At 47.5% G+C, this 15,216-nt stretch overlaps 1 protein-coding gene across 4 annotated transcripts in view; it reads left to right on the top strand.

Moving 5' to 3' along the window:
* The window catches only part of col16a1 (collagen, type XVI, alpha 1), a 149,572-nt gene that overhangs the window by 14,464 nt on the left and 119,892 nt on the right, over positions 1-15,216 (top strand). For all 4 annotated transcript variants that reach the window (XM_038972322.1, XM_038972324.1, XM_038972323.1 and 1 more), the window contains exons 3-4: positions 4,618-4,686; positions 4,999-5,116. In XM_038972322.1, the coding sequence (XP_038828250.1) occupies positions 4,618-4,686; positions 4,999-5,116 (187 nt within the window). The remainder of the gene's footprint in view (positions 1-4,617; positions 4,687-4,998; positions 5,117-15,216) is intronic.

The raw sequence follows: 15,216 nt of genomic DNA, 5'->3' as shown, positions 1-15,216 counted from the left end.
CTCCTTCTCCCCTCTCCCACTCTTTGCCTCTGGAGAACTACCAGGAATGTTCTCTCCTTTCTCTCTCCCTCTCCCCCCCACTCTAACTCTGTTTTCCTCTCTCTCTCTCTCTCTCTCTCTATTTCTCTCTCTCTCTCTCTTTCTCTCTCTCTCTCTCTCTCTCTCTCTCTCTCTCTCTCTCTCTCTCTTTCTCTCGCTCTCTCTCTCTCACATCTATCTCTTTCTCCTTCTCCCTTGCACTACATCTAATTGTTCCCCTATCACATCATTATCTACATTACCCAGTGTGCCCCTCAGCTCCCACAATGCACTTTAAGTGGTACCAGCAGTGCTACTGGCAGAACCAACTTTCTCCTTGATCCCACTGATCTCCTTGTCCAAAAATGAGGGTTGAGTGTGTGTGTGTGTGTGTGTGTGTGTGTGTGTGTGTGTGTGTGTGTGTGTGTGTGTGTGTGTGTGTGTGCGTGCGTGCGTGCGTGCGTGCGTGCGTGCGTGCGTGCGTGCGTGCGTGCGTGCGTGCGTGCGTGCGTGCGTGCGTGCGTGCGTGCGTGCGCATGCGCCCTTGAATGTACTTGTAAATGTGTGTGTGTGTTTATGTGTATCTCTGTGTGCAGAACCAACCCTCCCACTGATCTGCAGCCCAGTCCAATTACAGTGGAATGCCACCTTATAAAGCAGAGTATTCCCATACTCCTCTCCTCCTCCTTCCGCCTTCTCTCCGCTGCTCTGAGCACCCTTCCAACCCTGCCCGTAATAAACCATGCTGCCAAGCTCTAGGGAACAGGGAACAGAAAAAGCAACAGAAACAGCCTGCTTCAATGGAGCGCAGCCACAACCGAGACAGCTGCAGTGCAGACTGAGACAGACAGACAGACAGACAGACAGACAGACAGACAGACAGACAGACAGACAGACAGACAGACAGACAGACAGACAGACAGACAGACAGACAGACAGACAGACAGACAGACAGGCAGGCAGGCAGACAGACAGACAGACAGACAGACAGACAGACAGACAGACAGACAGACAGACAGACAGACAGACAGACAGACAGACAGACAGACAGACAGACAGACAGACAGACAGACAGACAGACAGACAGACAGACATACTCCTTGATGTTTGGAACAGTAGCAGGATCTAGAGCTCTAACAGTATGGAGTGTGCTACATAGTCCTCTTTGGTTGCAAAATTCAGGTAACTTTCCTAAGAATGCCTAGGTTTTCAAGAAACCCTGGTTGGAGGACAGATCTCCTGCTTATTCCCTTCTGATTTTAAACTGGGATTGTTGGAAAACCTGGTAATTTTGGAATAGGAATGGAGTCTCAGCTTGTTTAAGGTAATCCAGCAACTGTTGCTATTACAAACTGCAAACAGTTGTCAGTGGCTGGACAATACGGATCTGGTTTGAGTGCCTTGGACTCTACTGAGTGTCAGCCATATAGTCTTCTTCTTCAGTGGTATTGAGCGCTTCGGATCTTTAGGATGTACAAAGATGGCAACATGTCCTCCAGCGATAACTTTCTCCACCTCTCTCCTGCTTCTTTTCTTAACATCTAGTACCTCTTTTCGTGCTTTCTCCTCCCTCTCCCTCTCCTCTTCCTTTCAACTGTCACTTTTCTTCCCTGTCTCTAATCTGCCCTTCTCCCCCTGCCTCATCCTCCTCTTGGCATTTTCCCTCTTTCCCAACTTTTGTTCTCCCTATTTTCTTCATTCCCCTCTCTCCCCTCATTCTCCCATCTCCTCCTCTCTCCCCTCCCTTGTTACCTCCCTTTTCCTCCAATTCATGTTGCTCCTGCTCCTTCTCCCTCTCTCTCTCTCTTCCCCCTCCTCCCTCCTTTCTCATTAGTCTGGCAGTAGCCCCCCCCCTCCTACCAGTCTTGATGGCTTCTACACCATCAGGTCTTCGTCTTAATTCTGCCTCTAAATCTCTGAATGGAAGTCTAATAGGGGTATGAGGGGGAGGGGAGGGGTAGGAGAGGGTAGTACGGATTAGGATGGGGTAGGAGAGGAGTAGGAGAGGTTAGTAGGGGGGTAGGAGGGGGGCGGAGAAGGGTAGGAGGTTGGTACAGAGTGAGGGGTTACAGTGCCTTGCAAAAGTATTCATCCCCCTTGGCATTACAATCTGTAATTTAAATGGATTTTTATTTTGGGATTTCAAAATAGTCCAAATTGGTGAAGTGAAAAAAAAACTGGTGCATGTACGTATATGTATTCATACTTTGTTATGAAGCCTCTAAATAAGAACTGGTGCAACCAATTACCTTCAGAAGTCACATTATTAGTTAAATCATGTCCACATGTGTGCAATCTAAGTGTCACATGATCTGTCACATGATCTCAATATATATACACCTGTTCTGAAAGGCCTCAGAGTTTGCAACACTGCTAAGCAAGGGGCACCACCAAGCAAGCGGCACCATGAAGACCAAGGAGCTCTCCAAACAGGCCAGGGACAAAGTTGTGGAGAAGTAAAGATCAGGGTTGGGTTATCAAAAAATATCAGAAACTTTGAACATCCCACGGAGCACCATTAAATCCATTATTAAAAATGTTTGAGAATATGGCACCACAACAAACCTGCCAAGAGAAGGCCAACCACCAAAACTCTTGGACCAGGCAAGGAGGGCATTAACCAGAAAGGCAACAAAGAGACCAAAGATAACACTGAAGGATCTGCAAAGCTCCACAGCGGAGATTGGAGTATCTGTCCATAAGACCACTTTATGCCGTACACTCCACAGAGCTGGGCTTTATGGAAGAGTGGCCAAAAAAAAGCCATTGCTTAGAGAAAAAAATAAGCAAACACATTTGGTGTTCTCCAAAAGGCATGTGGAAGACTCCCCAAACATATGAAAGAATTTACTCTGGTCAGATGAGACTAAAATTGAGCTTTTTGGCCATCAAGTAAACCCAACACCTCTCATCACCCCGAGACACCATCCCCATGGTGGTGGCAGCATCATGCTGTGGGGATGTTTTTCATCAGCAGGGACTGGGAAACTGGTCAGAATTGAAGGAATGATGGATGACGCTAAATACAGGGAAATTCTTGAGGGAAACCTGTTTCAGTCTTTCAGAGATTTGAGACTGGGATGGAGGTTCACCTTCCAGCAGGACAATGACCCTCAGCATACTGCTAAAGCAACACTTGAGTGGTTTAAATGTCTTGGAATGGCCTAGTCAAAGCCCAGACCTCAATCCAATTGAGAATCTGTAGTATGACTTAAAGATTGCTGTACACCTGCGGAACCCATCCAACTTGAAGGAGCTGGAGCAGTTTTGCCTTGAAGAATGGGCAAAAATCACAGGAGCTAGATGTGCCAAGCTTATAGAGACATACCCCAAGAGACTTGAAGCTGTAATTTCTGCAAAAGGTGGCTCTACAAAGTATTGACTTTGGGGGGGTGAATAGTTATGCACCCTCAAGTTTTCAGTGTTTTTGTCTTATTTCTGGTTTGTTTCACAATAAAAAAGATTTAGCATCTTCAAAGTGGTAGGCATGTTGTGTAAATTAAATGATACAAACCCCCAAAAAATCCATTTTAATTCCAGGTTGTAAGGCAACAAAATAGGAAAAATGCCAAAGGGGTTGAATACTTTCGCAAGCCACTGTATACACACTACCGTTCAAACGTTTGGGGTCACTTAGAAATGTCCTTGTTTTTGAAAGAAAAGCACATTTTTTGTCCATTAAAATAACATCAAATTGACCAGAAGTACAGTGTAGACATTGTTAATGTTGTAAATGACTATTGTAGCTGGAAATGGAAGATTTTTTGTGGAATATCTACATAGGCGTTCAGAGGCCCATTAGAAGCAACCTTCACTCCTGTGTTCCAATGGCACGTTGTGTTAGCTAATCCAAGTTTATAATTTTAAAAGGGTAACTGATCATTAGAAAACCCTTATGCAATTATGTTAGCACAGCTGAAAACTGTCATGCTGATTAAAGAAGCAATAAAACTGGCCTTTAACACACTAGTTGATTATCTGGAGCATCAGCATTTGTGGGTTCTATTACAGGCTCGAAATGGTCAGAAACAAATAATTTTCTTCTGAAACTCATCAGTCTATTCTTGTTCTGAGAAATGAAGGCTATTCCATGTGAGAAATTGCCAAGGATCTCGTACAGCGCTATGTACTCACAGAACAGTGCAAACTGTCTCTAACCAGAATAGAAAGAGGAGTGGGAGGCCCCGGTGCACAACTGAGCAAGAAGACAAGTACATTAGAGTGTCTAGTTTGAGAAACAGACGCCTCACAAGTCCTCAACTGACAGCTTCGTTGAATAGTACCCGCAAAACCTGCAAAACACCAGTCTCAATGTCAACAGTGAAGAGGCGACTCTGGGATGCTGGCCTTTTAGGCAGAGTTGCATAGAAAAAGCCATATCTCAGACTGGCCAATAAAAAGAAAAGATTAAGATGGGCAAAACAACACAGACACTGGACAGAGGATTTGTTGTTATATCATGTTTTTACCGCGCTCTGTTTCCATTCATTCATTTACTTGTTCTTCATGCGTATTTTGACGTGCGTGTATTGAACTGTATGTACAGTATTTTGTCCATCCCTCTTTTTTACTCTCCTCTCTCTCATCCTCTCTCTCCAGAAGTACGATGCCCCTCCCAACAGGTAGATGACTGGAAGTTCCCTCAGACTGCCAGACACAACATCACAGGTACATAACACACACACACACACACACACACACACCGACACACACCGACACACACCGACACACACACACACACACACACACACACACACACACACACACACACACACACACACACACACACACACACACACACACACACACACACACCGGCACATACGAAACATAGTAAGAGATTACTACTCCCTTTGTTGATCCTTTGTGATCTACTGGGGCTCCTCTCTGATTAGTTGTTGATCCTTTGTGATCTACTGGGGCTCCTCTCTGATTACTCTGCCTTGCCTGGGGATTCATGTTGTGATGGATGTGATGCAGGTTACAATCTGGTGCGGCGCTTCTCCCTGCTCAAGACTCCTGCAATCAAGAAGATCCGTAACCCCCGAGGGCCTGTTATCCTCCGACTGGGCAAGACAGCACTCATTCACCCCACAGAGTAGGTCCTCGTCCCTCTATCATTACTACCTCTCTCTCTCTCTCTCTCTCTCTCTCTCTCTCTCTCTCTCTCTCTCTCTCTGTCTTTGTCTCTGTCTCTGTCTCTGTCTCTGTCTCTGTCTCTGTATCTCTCATTACCCTCCTACTCTCTCTTTTCCCATCTCATCAGCTCCAGAGAGTACTGTATGTCCTCACCCCTCCATCACTACATCAGTCTCTCTCTGTCTCTGTCTCTCTCTGTCTCTGTCTTCCTCTCCAGCTCTCTCTCTTTTCCCGTCACATAGTGTGTGAGTGGAGGTGGACGCTGTTTGAACAGTATGTCTGTGAAACCAACGTTTGCTGTGGCTACTCTGTGTGTAAATACACATGTGGCAACCTTATCAGTGTTGCTCTGGGGTGAAGTCCCCCCTAGGTACAGTAGTTCTTCTTAGCGTCATACTGCAGAACACCTTATCAGTGTTGCTCTGGGGTGAAGTCCCCCCTAGGTACAGTAGTTCTTCTTAGCGTCATACTGCAGCACACCTTAACAGTGTTGCTCTGGGGTGAAGTCCCCCCTAGGTACAGTAGTTCTTCTTAGCGTCATACTGCAGCACACCTTAACAGTGTTGCTCTGGGGTGAAGTCCCCCCTAGGTACAGTAGTTCTTCTTAGCGTCATACTGCAGCACACCTTAACAGTGTTGCTCTGGGGTGAAGTCCCCCCTAGGTACAGTAGTTCTTCTTAGCGTCATACTGCAGAACACCTTAACAGTGTTGCTCTGGGGTGAAGTCCCCCCTAGGTACAGTAGTTCTTCTTAGCGTCATACTGCAGAACACCTTAACAGTGTTGCTCTGGGGTGAAGTCCCCCCTAGGTACAGTAGTTCTTCTTAGCGTCATACTGCAGAACACCTTAACAGTGTTGCTCTGGGGTGAAGTCCCCCCTAGGTACAGTAGTTCTTCTTAGCGTCATACTGCAGAACACCTTAACAGTGTTGCTCTGGGGTGAAGTCCCCCCTAGGTACAGTAGTTCTTCTTAGCGTCATACTGCAGAACACCTTAACAGTGTTGCTCTGGGGTGAAGTCCCCCCTAGGTACAGTAGTTCTTCTTAGCGCCATACTGCAGCACACCTTAACAGTGTTGCTCTGGGGTGAAGTCCCCCCTAGGTACAGTAGTTCTTCTTAGCGCCATACTGCAGCACACCTTAACAGTGTTGCTCTGGGGTGAAGTCCCCCCTAGGTACAGTAGTTCTTCTTAGCGTCATACTGCAGAACACCTTAACAGTGTTGCTCTGGGGTGAAGTCCCCCCTAGGTACAGTAGTTCTTCTTAGCGCCATACTGCAGCACACCTTAACAGTGTTGCTCTGGGGTGAAGTCCCCCCTAGGTACAGTAGTTCTTCTTAGCGCCATACTGCAGCACACCTTAACAGTGTTGCTCTGGGGTGAAGTCCCCCCTAGGTACAGTAGTTCTTCTTAGCGTCATACTGCAGCACACCTTAACAGTGTTGCTCTGGGGAGAAGTCCCCCCTAGGTACAGTAGTTCTTCTTAGCGTCATACTGCAGAACACCTTAACAGTGTTGCTCTGGGGTGAAGTCCCCCCTAGGTACAGTAGTTCTTCTTAGCGTCATACTGCAGAACACCTTATCAGTGTTGCTCTGGGGTGAAGTCCCCCCTAGGTACAGTAGTTCTTCTTAGCGTCATACTGCAGCACACCTTAACAGTGTTGCTCTGGGGTGAAGTCCCCCCTAGGTACAGTAGTTCTTCTTAGCGTCATACTGCAGAACACCTTAACAGTGTTGCTCTGGGGTGAAGTCCCCCCTAGGTACAGTAGTTCTTCTTAGCGTCATACTGCAGAACACCTTAACAGTGTTGCTCTGGGGTGAAGTCCCCCCTAGGTACAGTAGTTCTTCTTAGCGCCATACTGCAGCACACCTTAACAGTGTTGCTCTGGGGTGAAGTCCCCCCTAGGTACAGTAGTTCTTCTTAGCGTCATACTGCAGAACACCTTAACAGTGTTGCTCTGGGGTGAAGTCCCCCCTAGGTACAGTAGTTCTTCTTAGCGTCATACTGCAGCACACCTTAACAGTGTTGCTCTGGGGTGAAGTCCCCCCTAGGTACAGTAGTTCTTCTTAGCGCCATACTGCAGCACACCTTAACAGTGTTGCTCTGGGGTGAAGTCCCCCCTAGGTACAGTAGTTCTTCTTAGCGCCATACTGCAGCACACCTTAACAGTGTTGCTCTGGGGTGAAGTCCCCCCTAGGTACAGTAGTTCTTCTTAGCGCCATACTGCAGCACACCTTAACAGTGTTGCTCTGGGGTGAAGTCCCCCCTAGGTACAGTAGTTCTTCTTAGCGCCATACTGCAGCACACCTTAACAGTGTTGCTCTGGGGTGAAGTCCCCCCTAGGTACAGTAGTTCTTCTTAGCGTCATACTGCAGCACACCTTAACAGTGTTGCTCTGGGGAGAAGTCCCCCCTAGGTACAGTAGTTCTTCTTAGCGTCATACTGCAGAACACCTTAACAGTGTTGCTCTGGGGTGAAGTCCCCCCTAGGTACAGTAGTTCTTCTTAGCGTCATACTGCAGAACACTTTAACAGTGTTGCTCTGGGGTGAAGTCCCCCCTAGGTACAGTAGTTCTTCTTAGCGTCATACTGCAGAACACCTTAACAGTGTTGCTCTGGGGTGAAGTCCCCCCTAGGTACAGTAGTTCTTCTTAGCGTCATACTGCAGCACACCTTAACAGTGTTGCTCTGGGGTGAAGTCCCCCCTAGGTACAGTAGTTCTTCTTAGCGCCATACTGCAGCACACCTTAACAGTGTTGCTCTGGGGTGAAGTCCCCCCTAGGTACAGTAGTTCTTCTTAGCGCCATACTGCAGCACACCTTAACAGTGTTGCTCTGGGGTGAAGTCCCCCCTAGGTACAGTAGTTCTTCTTAGCGCCATACTGCAGCACACCTTAACAGTGTTGCTCTGGGGTGAAGTCCCCCCTAGGTACAGTAGTTCTTCTTAGCGCCATACTGCAGCACACCTTAACAGTGTTGCTCTGGGGTGAAGTCCCCCCTAGGTACAGTAGTTCTTCTTAGCGCCATACTGCAGCACACCTTAACAGTGTTGCTCTGGGGTGAAGTCCCCCCTAGGTACAGTAGTTCTTCTTAGCGCCATACTGCAGCACACCTTAACAGTGTTGCTCTGGGGTGAAGTCCCCCCTAGGTACAGTAGTTCTTCTTAGCGCCATACTGCAGCACACCTTAACAGTGTTGCTCTGGGGTGAAGTCCCCCCTAGGTACAGTAGTTCTTCTTAGCGTCATACTGCAGCACACCTTAACAGTGTTGCTCTGGGGTGAAGTCCCCTCTAGGTACAGTAGTTCTTCTTAGCGTCATACTGCAGCACACCTTAACAGTGTTGCTCTGGGGTGAAGTCCCCCCTAGGTACAGTAGTTCTTCTTAGCGTCATACTGCAGCACACCTTAACAGTGTTGCTCTGGGGTGAAGTCCCCCCTAGGTACAGTAGTTCTTCTTAGCGCCATACTGCAGCACACCTTAACAGTGTTGCTCTGGGGTGAAGTCCCCCCTAGGTACAGTAGTTCTTCTTAGCGCCATACTGCAGCACACCTTAACAGTGTTGCTCTGGGGTGAAGTCCCCCCTAGGTACAGTAGTTCTTCTTAGCGCCATACTGCAGCACACCTTAACAGTGTTGCTCCGGGGTGAAGTCCCCCCTAGGTACAGTAGTTCTTCTTAGCGCCATACTGCAGCACACCTTAACAGTGTTGCTCTGGGGTGAAGTCCCCCCTAGGTACAGTAGTTCTTCTTAGCGTCATACTGCAGCACACCTTAACAGTGTTGCTCTGGGGAGAAGTCCCCCCTAGGTACAGTAGTTCTTCTTAGCGTCATACTGCAGAACACCTTAACAGTGTTGCTCTGGGGTGAAGTCCCCCCTAGGTACAGTAGTTCTTCTTAGCGTCATACTGCAGAACACCTTAACAGTGTTGCTCTGGGGTGAAGTCCCCCCTAGGTACAGTAGTTCTTCTTAGCGTCATACTGCAGAACACCTTAACAGTGTTGCTCTGGGGTGAAGTCCCCCCTAGGTACAGTAGTTCTTCTTAGCGTCATACTGCAGCACACCTTAACAGTGTTGCTCTGGGGTGAAGTCCCCCCTAGGTACAGTAGTTCTTCTTAGCGCCATACTGCAGCACACCTTAACAGTGTTGCTCTGGGGTGAAGTCCCCCCTAGGTACAGTAGTTCTTCTTAGCGCCATACTGCAGCACACCTTAACAGTGTTGCTCTGGGGTGAAGTCCCCCCTAGGTACAGTAGTTCTTCTTAGCGCCATACTGCAGCACACCTTAACAGTGTTGCTCTGGGGTGAAGTCCCCCCTAGGTACAGTAGTTCTTCTTAGCGCCATACTGCAGCACACCTTAACAGTGTTGCTCTGGGGTGAAGTCCCCCCTAGGTACAGTAGTTCTTCTTAGCGCCATACTGCAGCACACCTTAACAGTGTTGCTCTGGGGTGAAGTCCCCCCTAGGTACAGTAGTTCTTCTTAGCGCCATACTGCAGCACACCTTAACAGTGTTGCTCTGGGGTGAAGTCCCCCCTAGGTACAGTAGTTCTTCTTAGCGCCATACTGCAGCACACCTTAACAGTGTTGCTCTGGGGTGAAGTCCCCCCTAGGTACAGTAGTTCTTCTTAGCGTCATACTGCAGCACACCTTAACAGTGTTGCTCTGGGGTGAAGTCCCCTCTAGGTACAGTAGTTCTTCTTAGCGTCATACTGCAGCACACCTTAACAGTGTTGCTCTGGGGTGAAGTCCCCCCTAGGTACAGTAGTTCTTCTTAGCGCCATACTGCAGCACACCTTAACAGTGTTGCTCTGGGGTGAAGTCCCCCCTAGGTACAGTAGTTCTTCTTAGCGCCATACTGCAGCACACCTTAACAGTGTTGCTCTGGGGTGAAGTCCCCCCTAGGTACAGTAGTTCTTCTTAGCGTCATACTGCAGCACACCTTAACAGTGTTGCTCTGGGGTGAAGTCCCCCCTAGGTACAGTAGTTCTTCTTAGCGCCATACTGCAGCACACCTTAACAGTGTTGCTCTGGGGTGAAGTCCCCCCTAGGTACAGTAGTTCTTCTTAGCGCCATACTGCAGCACACCTTAACAGTGTTGCTCTGGGGTGAAGTCCCCCCTAGGTACAGTAGTTCTTCTTAGCGTCATACTGCAGAACACCTTAACAGTGTTGCTCTGGGGTGAAGTCCCCCCTAGGTACAGTAGTTCTTCTTAGCGCCATACTGCAGCACACCTTAACAGTGTTGCTCTGGGGTGAAGTCCCCCCTAGGTACAGTAGTTCTTCTTAGCGCCATACTGCAGCACACCTTAACAGTGTTGCTCTGGGGTGAAGTCCCCCCTAGGTACAGTAGTTCTTCTTAGCGCCATACTGCAGCACACCTTAACAGTGTTGCTCTGGGGTGAAGTCCCCCCTAGGTACAGTAGTTCTTCTTAGCGCCATACTGCAGCACACCTTAACAGTGTTGCTCTGGGGTGAAGTCCCCCCTAGGTACAGTAGTTCTTCTTAGCGCCATACTGCAGCACACCTTAACAGTGTTGCTCTGGGGTGAAGTCCCCCCTAGGTACAGTAGTTCTTCTTAGCGCCATACTGCAGCACACCTTAACAGTGTTGCTCTGGGGTGAAGTCCCCCCTAGGTACAGTAGTTCTTCTTAGCGCCATACTGCAGCACACCTTAACAGTGTTGCTCTGGGGTGAAGTCCCCCCTAGGTACAGTAGTTCTTCTTAGCGTCATACTGCAGCACACCTTAACAGTGTTGCTCTGGGGTGAAGTCCCCCCTAGGTACAGTAGTTCTTCTTAGCGCCATACTGCAGCACACCTTAACAGTGTTGCTCTGGGGTGAAGTCCCCCCTAGGTACAGTAGTTCTTCTTAGCGCCATACTGCAGCACACCTTAACAGTGTTGCTCTGGGGTGAAGTCCCCCCTAGGTACAGTAGTTCTTCTTAGCGTCATACTGCAGAACACCTTAACAGTGTTGCTCTGGGGTGAAGTCCCCCCTAGGTACAGTAGTTCTTCTTAGCGCCATACTGCAGCACACCTTAACAGTGTTGCTCTGGGGTGAAGTCCCCCCTAGGTACAGTAGTTCTTCTTAGCGCCATACTGCAGCACACCTTAACAGTGTTGCTCTGGGGTGAAGTCCCCCCTAGGTACAGTAGTTCTTCTTAGCGCCATACTGCAGCACACCTTAACAGTGTTGCTCTGGGGTGAAGTCCCCCCTAGGTACAGTAGTTCTTCTTAGCGCCATACTGCAGCACACCTTAACAGTGTTGCTCTGGGGTGAAGTCCCCCCTAGGTACAGTAGTTCTTCTTAGCGCCATACTGCAGCACACCTTAACAGTGTTGCTCTGGGGTGAAGTCCCCCCTAGGTACAGTAGTTCTTCTTAGCGCCATACTGCAGCACACCTTAACAGTGTTGCTCTGGGGTGAAGTCCCCCCTAGGTACAGTAGTTCTTCTTAGCGCCATACTGCAGCACACCTTAACAGTGTTGCTCTGGGGTGAAGTCCCCCCTAGGTACAGTAGTTCTTCTTAGCGCCATACTGCAGCACACCTTAACAGTGTTGCTCTGGGGTGAAGTCCCCCCTAGGTACAGTAGTTCTTCTTAGCGTCATACTGCAGCACACCTTAACAGTGTTGCTCTGGGGTGAAGTCCCCCCTAGGTACAGTAGTTCTTCTTAGCGTCATACTGCAGCACACCTTGCGGGCTGCTGCAGAACACCTTAACAGTGTTGCTCTGGGGTGAAGTCCCCCCTAGGTACAGTAGTTCTTCTTGTAAAAGTAGCGTCATACTGCAGCACACCTTGCGGGCTGCTGCAGAATTCTATGGCACGTTATTTACAGTTTTTGACAATTGCTTCCACATGATTTCTGAAACTATGGCTCCTTTTCTCTAGACTCTACACACAAAACCCCAAAACACACACAACATGCAAAACGTCACACATCTCTTGCAAAACCAAACACTTAATTCAAAATTTCACAGCCTCGCTACGCTTATTTTTTCTCCCTGTTTTAAGAGGGCCAAGCCCTCCCCTAACCCAGACGACGCTGGGCCAATTGTGCTTCGCCTCATGGGTCTCCTGGTCATGGCTGGAACCAGCATCTGTAGCAATGCAGGTTGCACTGTGATGCAGTGTCTTAGACCACTGCGCCACCCAGGAGGCCCCATCCACAAAGGTTTTAATGCTGATCAATTGCCTTGCACAAAATATCAAAATACTAAAATACTACAGGACTCTTAAAGTATTTAATTTAAATGTTCATTTTATGTTTTGATTAGATAAACAATGATAAAATATAGAAAAATAAATAACTAATGAAATGTTAATTATATAAAGCAGCCCGTGTAATCATCTGCCAGAGAGTAGCCACAATCGGCCCGAGCCCCAAGTAATAGATTTAGGCCAGATAACTCACACCGGAATCAGCCCGAGCCCGATCATCATCAAGAGATATGATGGACCCTATGTCAGAGAGGTGTTTTTGGGACCACATCGTGTCTATTGTCCTGCTAATAGCAGTTTTCAAAAGGCCTCCAGGGCCAACAGAGAAGTTCATTACTTTTCCTCCCTTCCACTTGCCTCTTCCATTTATTCCCATAGTAATTTGTTATGGTTTGCATTGCAAACGAGGGCATAAACTGGGCCAAGATGCCAGCAGAGTAAGTAGACCTTTATGTAGTAAAATAAAGGTTCAATCAAAGTGTGCAAAGCTGTCATCAAGGCAAAGGGTGGCTACTTTGAAGAATCTAAAATATAAAATATATTTTGATTTGTTTAACACTTTTTTTGGTTACTACTTGATTCCATGTGTTATTTCATAGTTTTGATGTCTTCACTATTATTCTACAATGTAGAAAATAGTAAAAATAAAGAAAAACCATTGAATAAGTAGGTGTGTCCAAACTCTTGACTAGTACAGTATATCTCCCCCTGCACGTAATTTTAGAGCAGACGTTGTGTGCTCAATGTGTCACAGCGTTAATAATGTCTTGAGTCACTCTGGATATACAGACAGAATTTAGCAGGTCAGGAAATCAGTAGCTTTGACTGCCAAGAGAAAAATCCTCAGGCTGTTTTGTTCCCAATACAATGAAAAGAACGTGTCCATTGACTTTTTCTTTTTGGGAGTTCTTGATGTTGTACTTTGGAACTGTACTAATATAGCTGACCCTATAAAACAACACATTTCACTGCTCCTATCCTGTGTGATGTGACAATAAAACATATATGTATCTGATCTGATTGTACTCGGAGTCATATTACTGTTGGTTGTGAGATGGAAAGTTCTCTTATGTAAACACACTTTCTTCAGACAACACTTGAGTGTTCTTTTCTCTCTCACTCAATTCAATTCAATTCAAGGGCTTTATTGGCACGGAAAACATATGTTAACATTGCCAAAGCAAGTGAAGTAGATAATATACGAAAGTGAAATAAACAATAATCTCTCTCTCTCTCTCTCTCTCTCTCTCTCTCTCTCTCTCTCTCTCTCTCTCTCTCTCTCTCTCTCTCTCTCTCTCTCTCTCTCTCTCTCTCTCTCTCTCTCTCTCTCTCTCTCTCTCTCTCTCTCTCTCTCTCTCTCTCTCTCTCTCTCTCTCTCTCTCTCTCTCTCTCTCTCTCTCTCTCTCTCTCATTCTTCCCCCTCTTCCATCTCTCTTCTAGAGACATAAATAAATACATACATATGGAAACATCTGCTTGCTTTTCTTCTCTTTCTCCCTCTCTCTCCCCTCCCTCCCTCTCTCTCTCTCCCCTCCCTCTCTCTCCCCCCCTCTCTCTCCCCCTCTCTCTCTCCCCCCTCTCTCTCCCCTCCCTCTCTCCCCCCCCCCCCTCTCTCCCCTCCCTCTCTCTCCCCTCCCTCTCTCTCTCCCCTCCCCTCCCACATAAATAAAGTGAAGGATAAGAGGCTGTCTGTGAGCAGATTCCTCTCCTCTCTGGTTTAAAACACTTTGTATACGTGGCTCTGTCTCTCAACGGAGGGGTGGAGAGGGGAAACGAATTAATAAACAAGTGTAGGAACGAGTGTGTGTGTGTGTGTGTGTGTGTGTGTGTGTGTGTGTGTGTGTGTGTGTGTGTGTGTGTGTGTGTGTGTGTGTGTGTGTGTGTGTGTGTGTGTGTGTGTGTGTGTGTGTGTGTGTGTGTGTGTAGCTCAGACTGGCACAGCTCCACTGTTCCCCCGTCTTTTAAAATGTCATGAGATAATTCCTAGTAAGAGTTTGAAAGGAGCGTGATGAAAGTAGACCTACACTCTTAAATAAAGGGTCTACCTAGAACTTAAAAGGGTTCTTCAGTTGTCCCCATAGAACACTTTGAAGAACCCTTTTTGGTTCAAGGTAGAACTCTTTTGGGTTCCATGTAGAACCCTTTCCACAGAGGATTCTGCATAGAAACCAAAAGGGTTGTACCTGGAACCCAAAAGGGTTCTTTCTTTCTTTCACGGTCTCTCTCTCTCTCTCGTCTTTATCTCTGTCTGTCTCTCTCTCTCTCCCTCCATCTTTGATGAGGTGAACAGCAGTGTGTAAATTCCGCTTCTGAGTGGGGGAAGTCTGAATCTGTCTGATTGATTTGTGTTTCTGTCTGTGTGTGCACGAGCATGTGTGTGTGTGCAAGTGTGTTAGTGTATTATTTCTACCCGAATTTGTATGTGTGTGTTTGCATATGTGTTTGCATGCGTGTGTGAATGTGTGTGTGCTAAAATGCATGTGTGTTTGTTGTTAAACTAGTAAAACTTCAGGTCAAGGGTGAGAGGGAGTGAAACACAGATGTTGGCTTTTGGAATGACTCTTTTACAACCCCGTCCCTGTTACAACCACATCTCTGTTACAACCCTGTCCCTGTTACAACCCTGTCCCTGTTACAACTCTGTCCCTGTTACAACCTTGTCCCTGTTACAACTCTGTCCCTGTTACAACCACATCTCTGTTACAACCCTGTCCCTGTTACAACCCTGTCTCTGTTACAACCCTGTCCCTGTTACAACCCCGTCCCTGTTACAACCCTGTCTCTGTTACAACCCTGTCCCTGTTACAACCCTGTCCCTGTTACAACTCTGTCCCTGTTACAACCACA

Source organism: Salvelinus namaycush, chromosome 32 (assembly GCF_016432855.1).
Source record: "Salvelinus namaycush isolate Seneca chromosome 32, SaNama_1.0, whole genome shotgun sequence".
In the NCBI taxonomy this organism is placed as follows: domain Eukaryota; kingdom Metazoa; phylum Chordata; class Actinopteri; order Salmoniformes; family Salmonidae; genus Salvelinus; species Salvelinus namaycush.
Note: the sequence above shows the minus strand (reverse complement) of the source record. Positions and strands in the feature narration are given on the sequence as shown.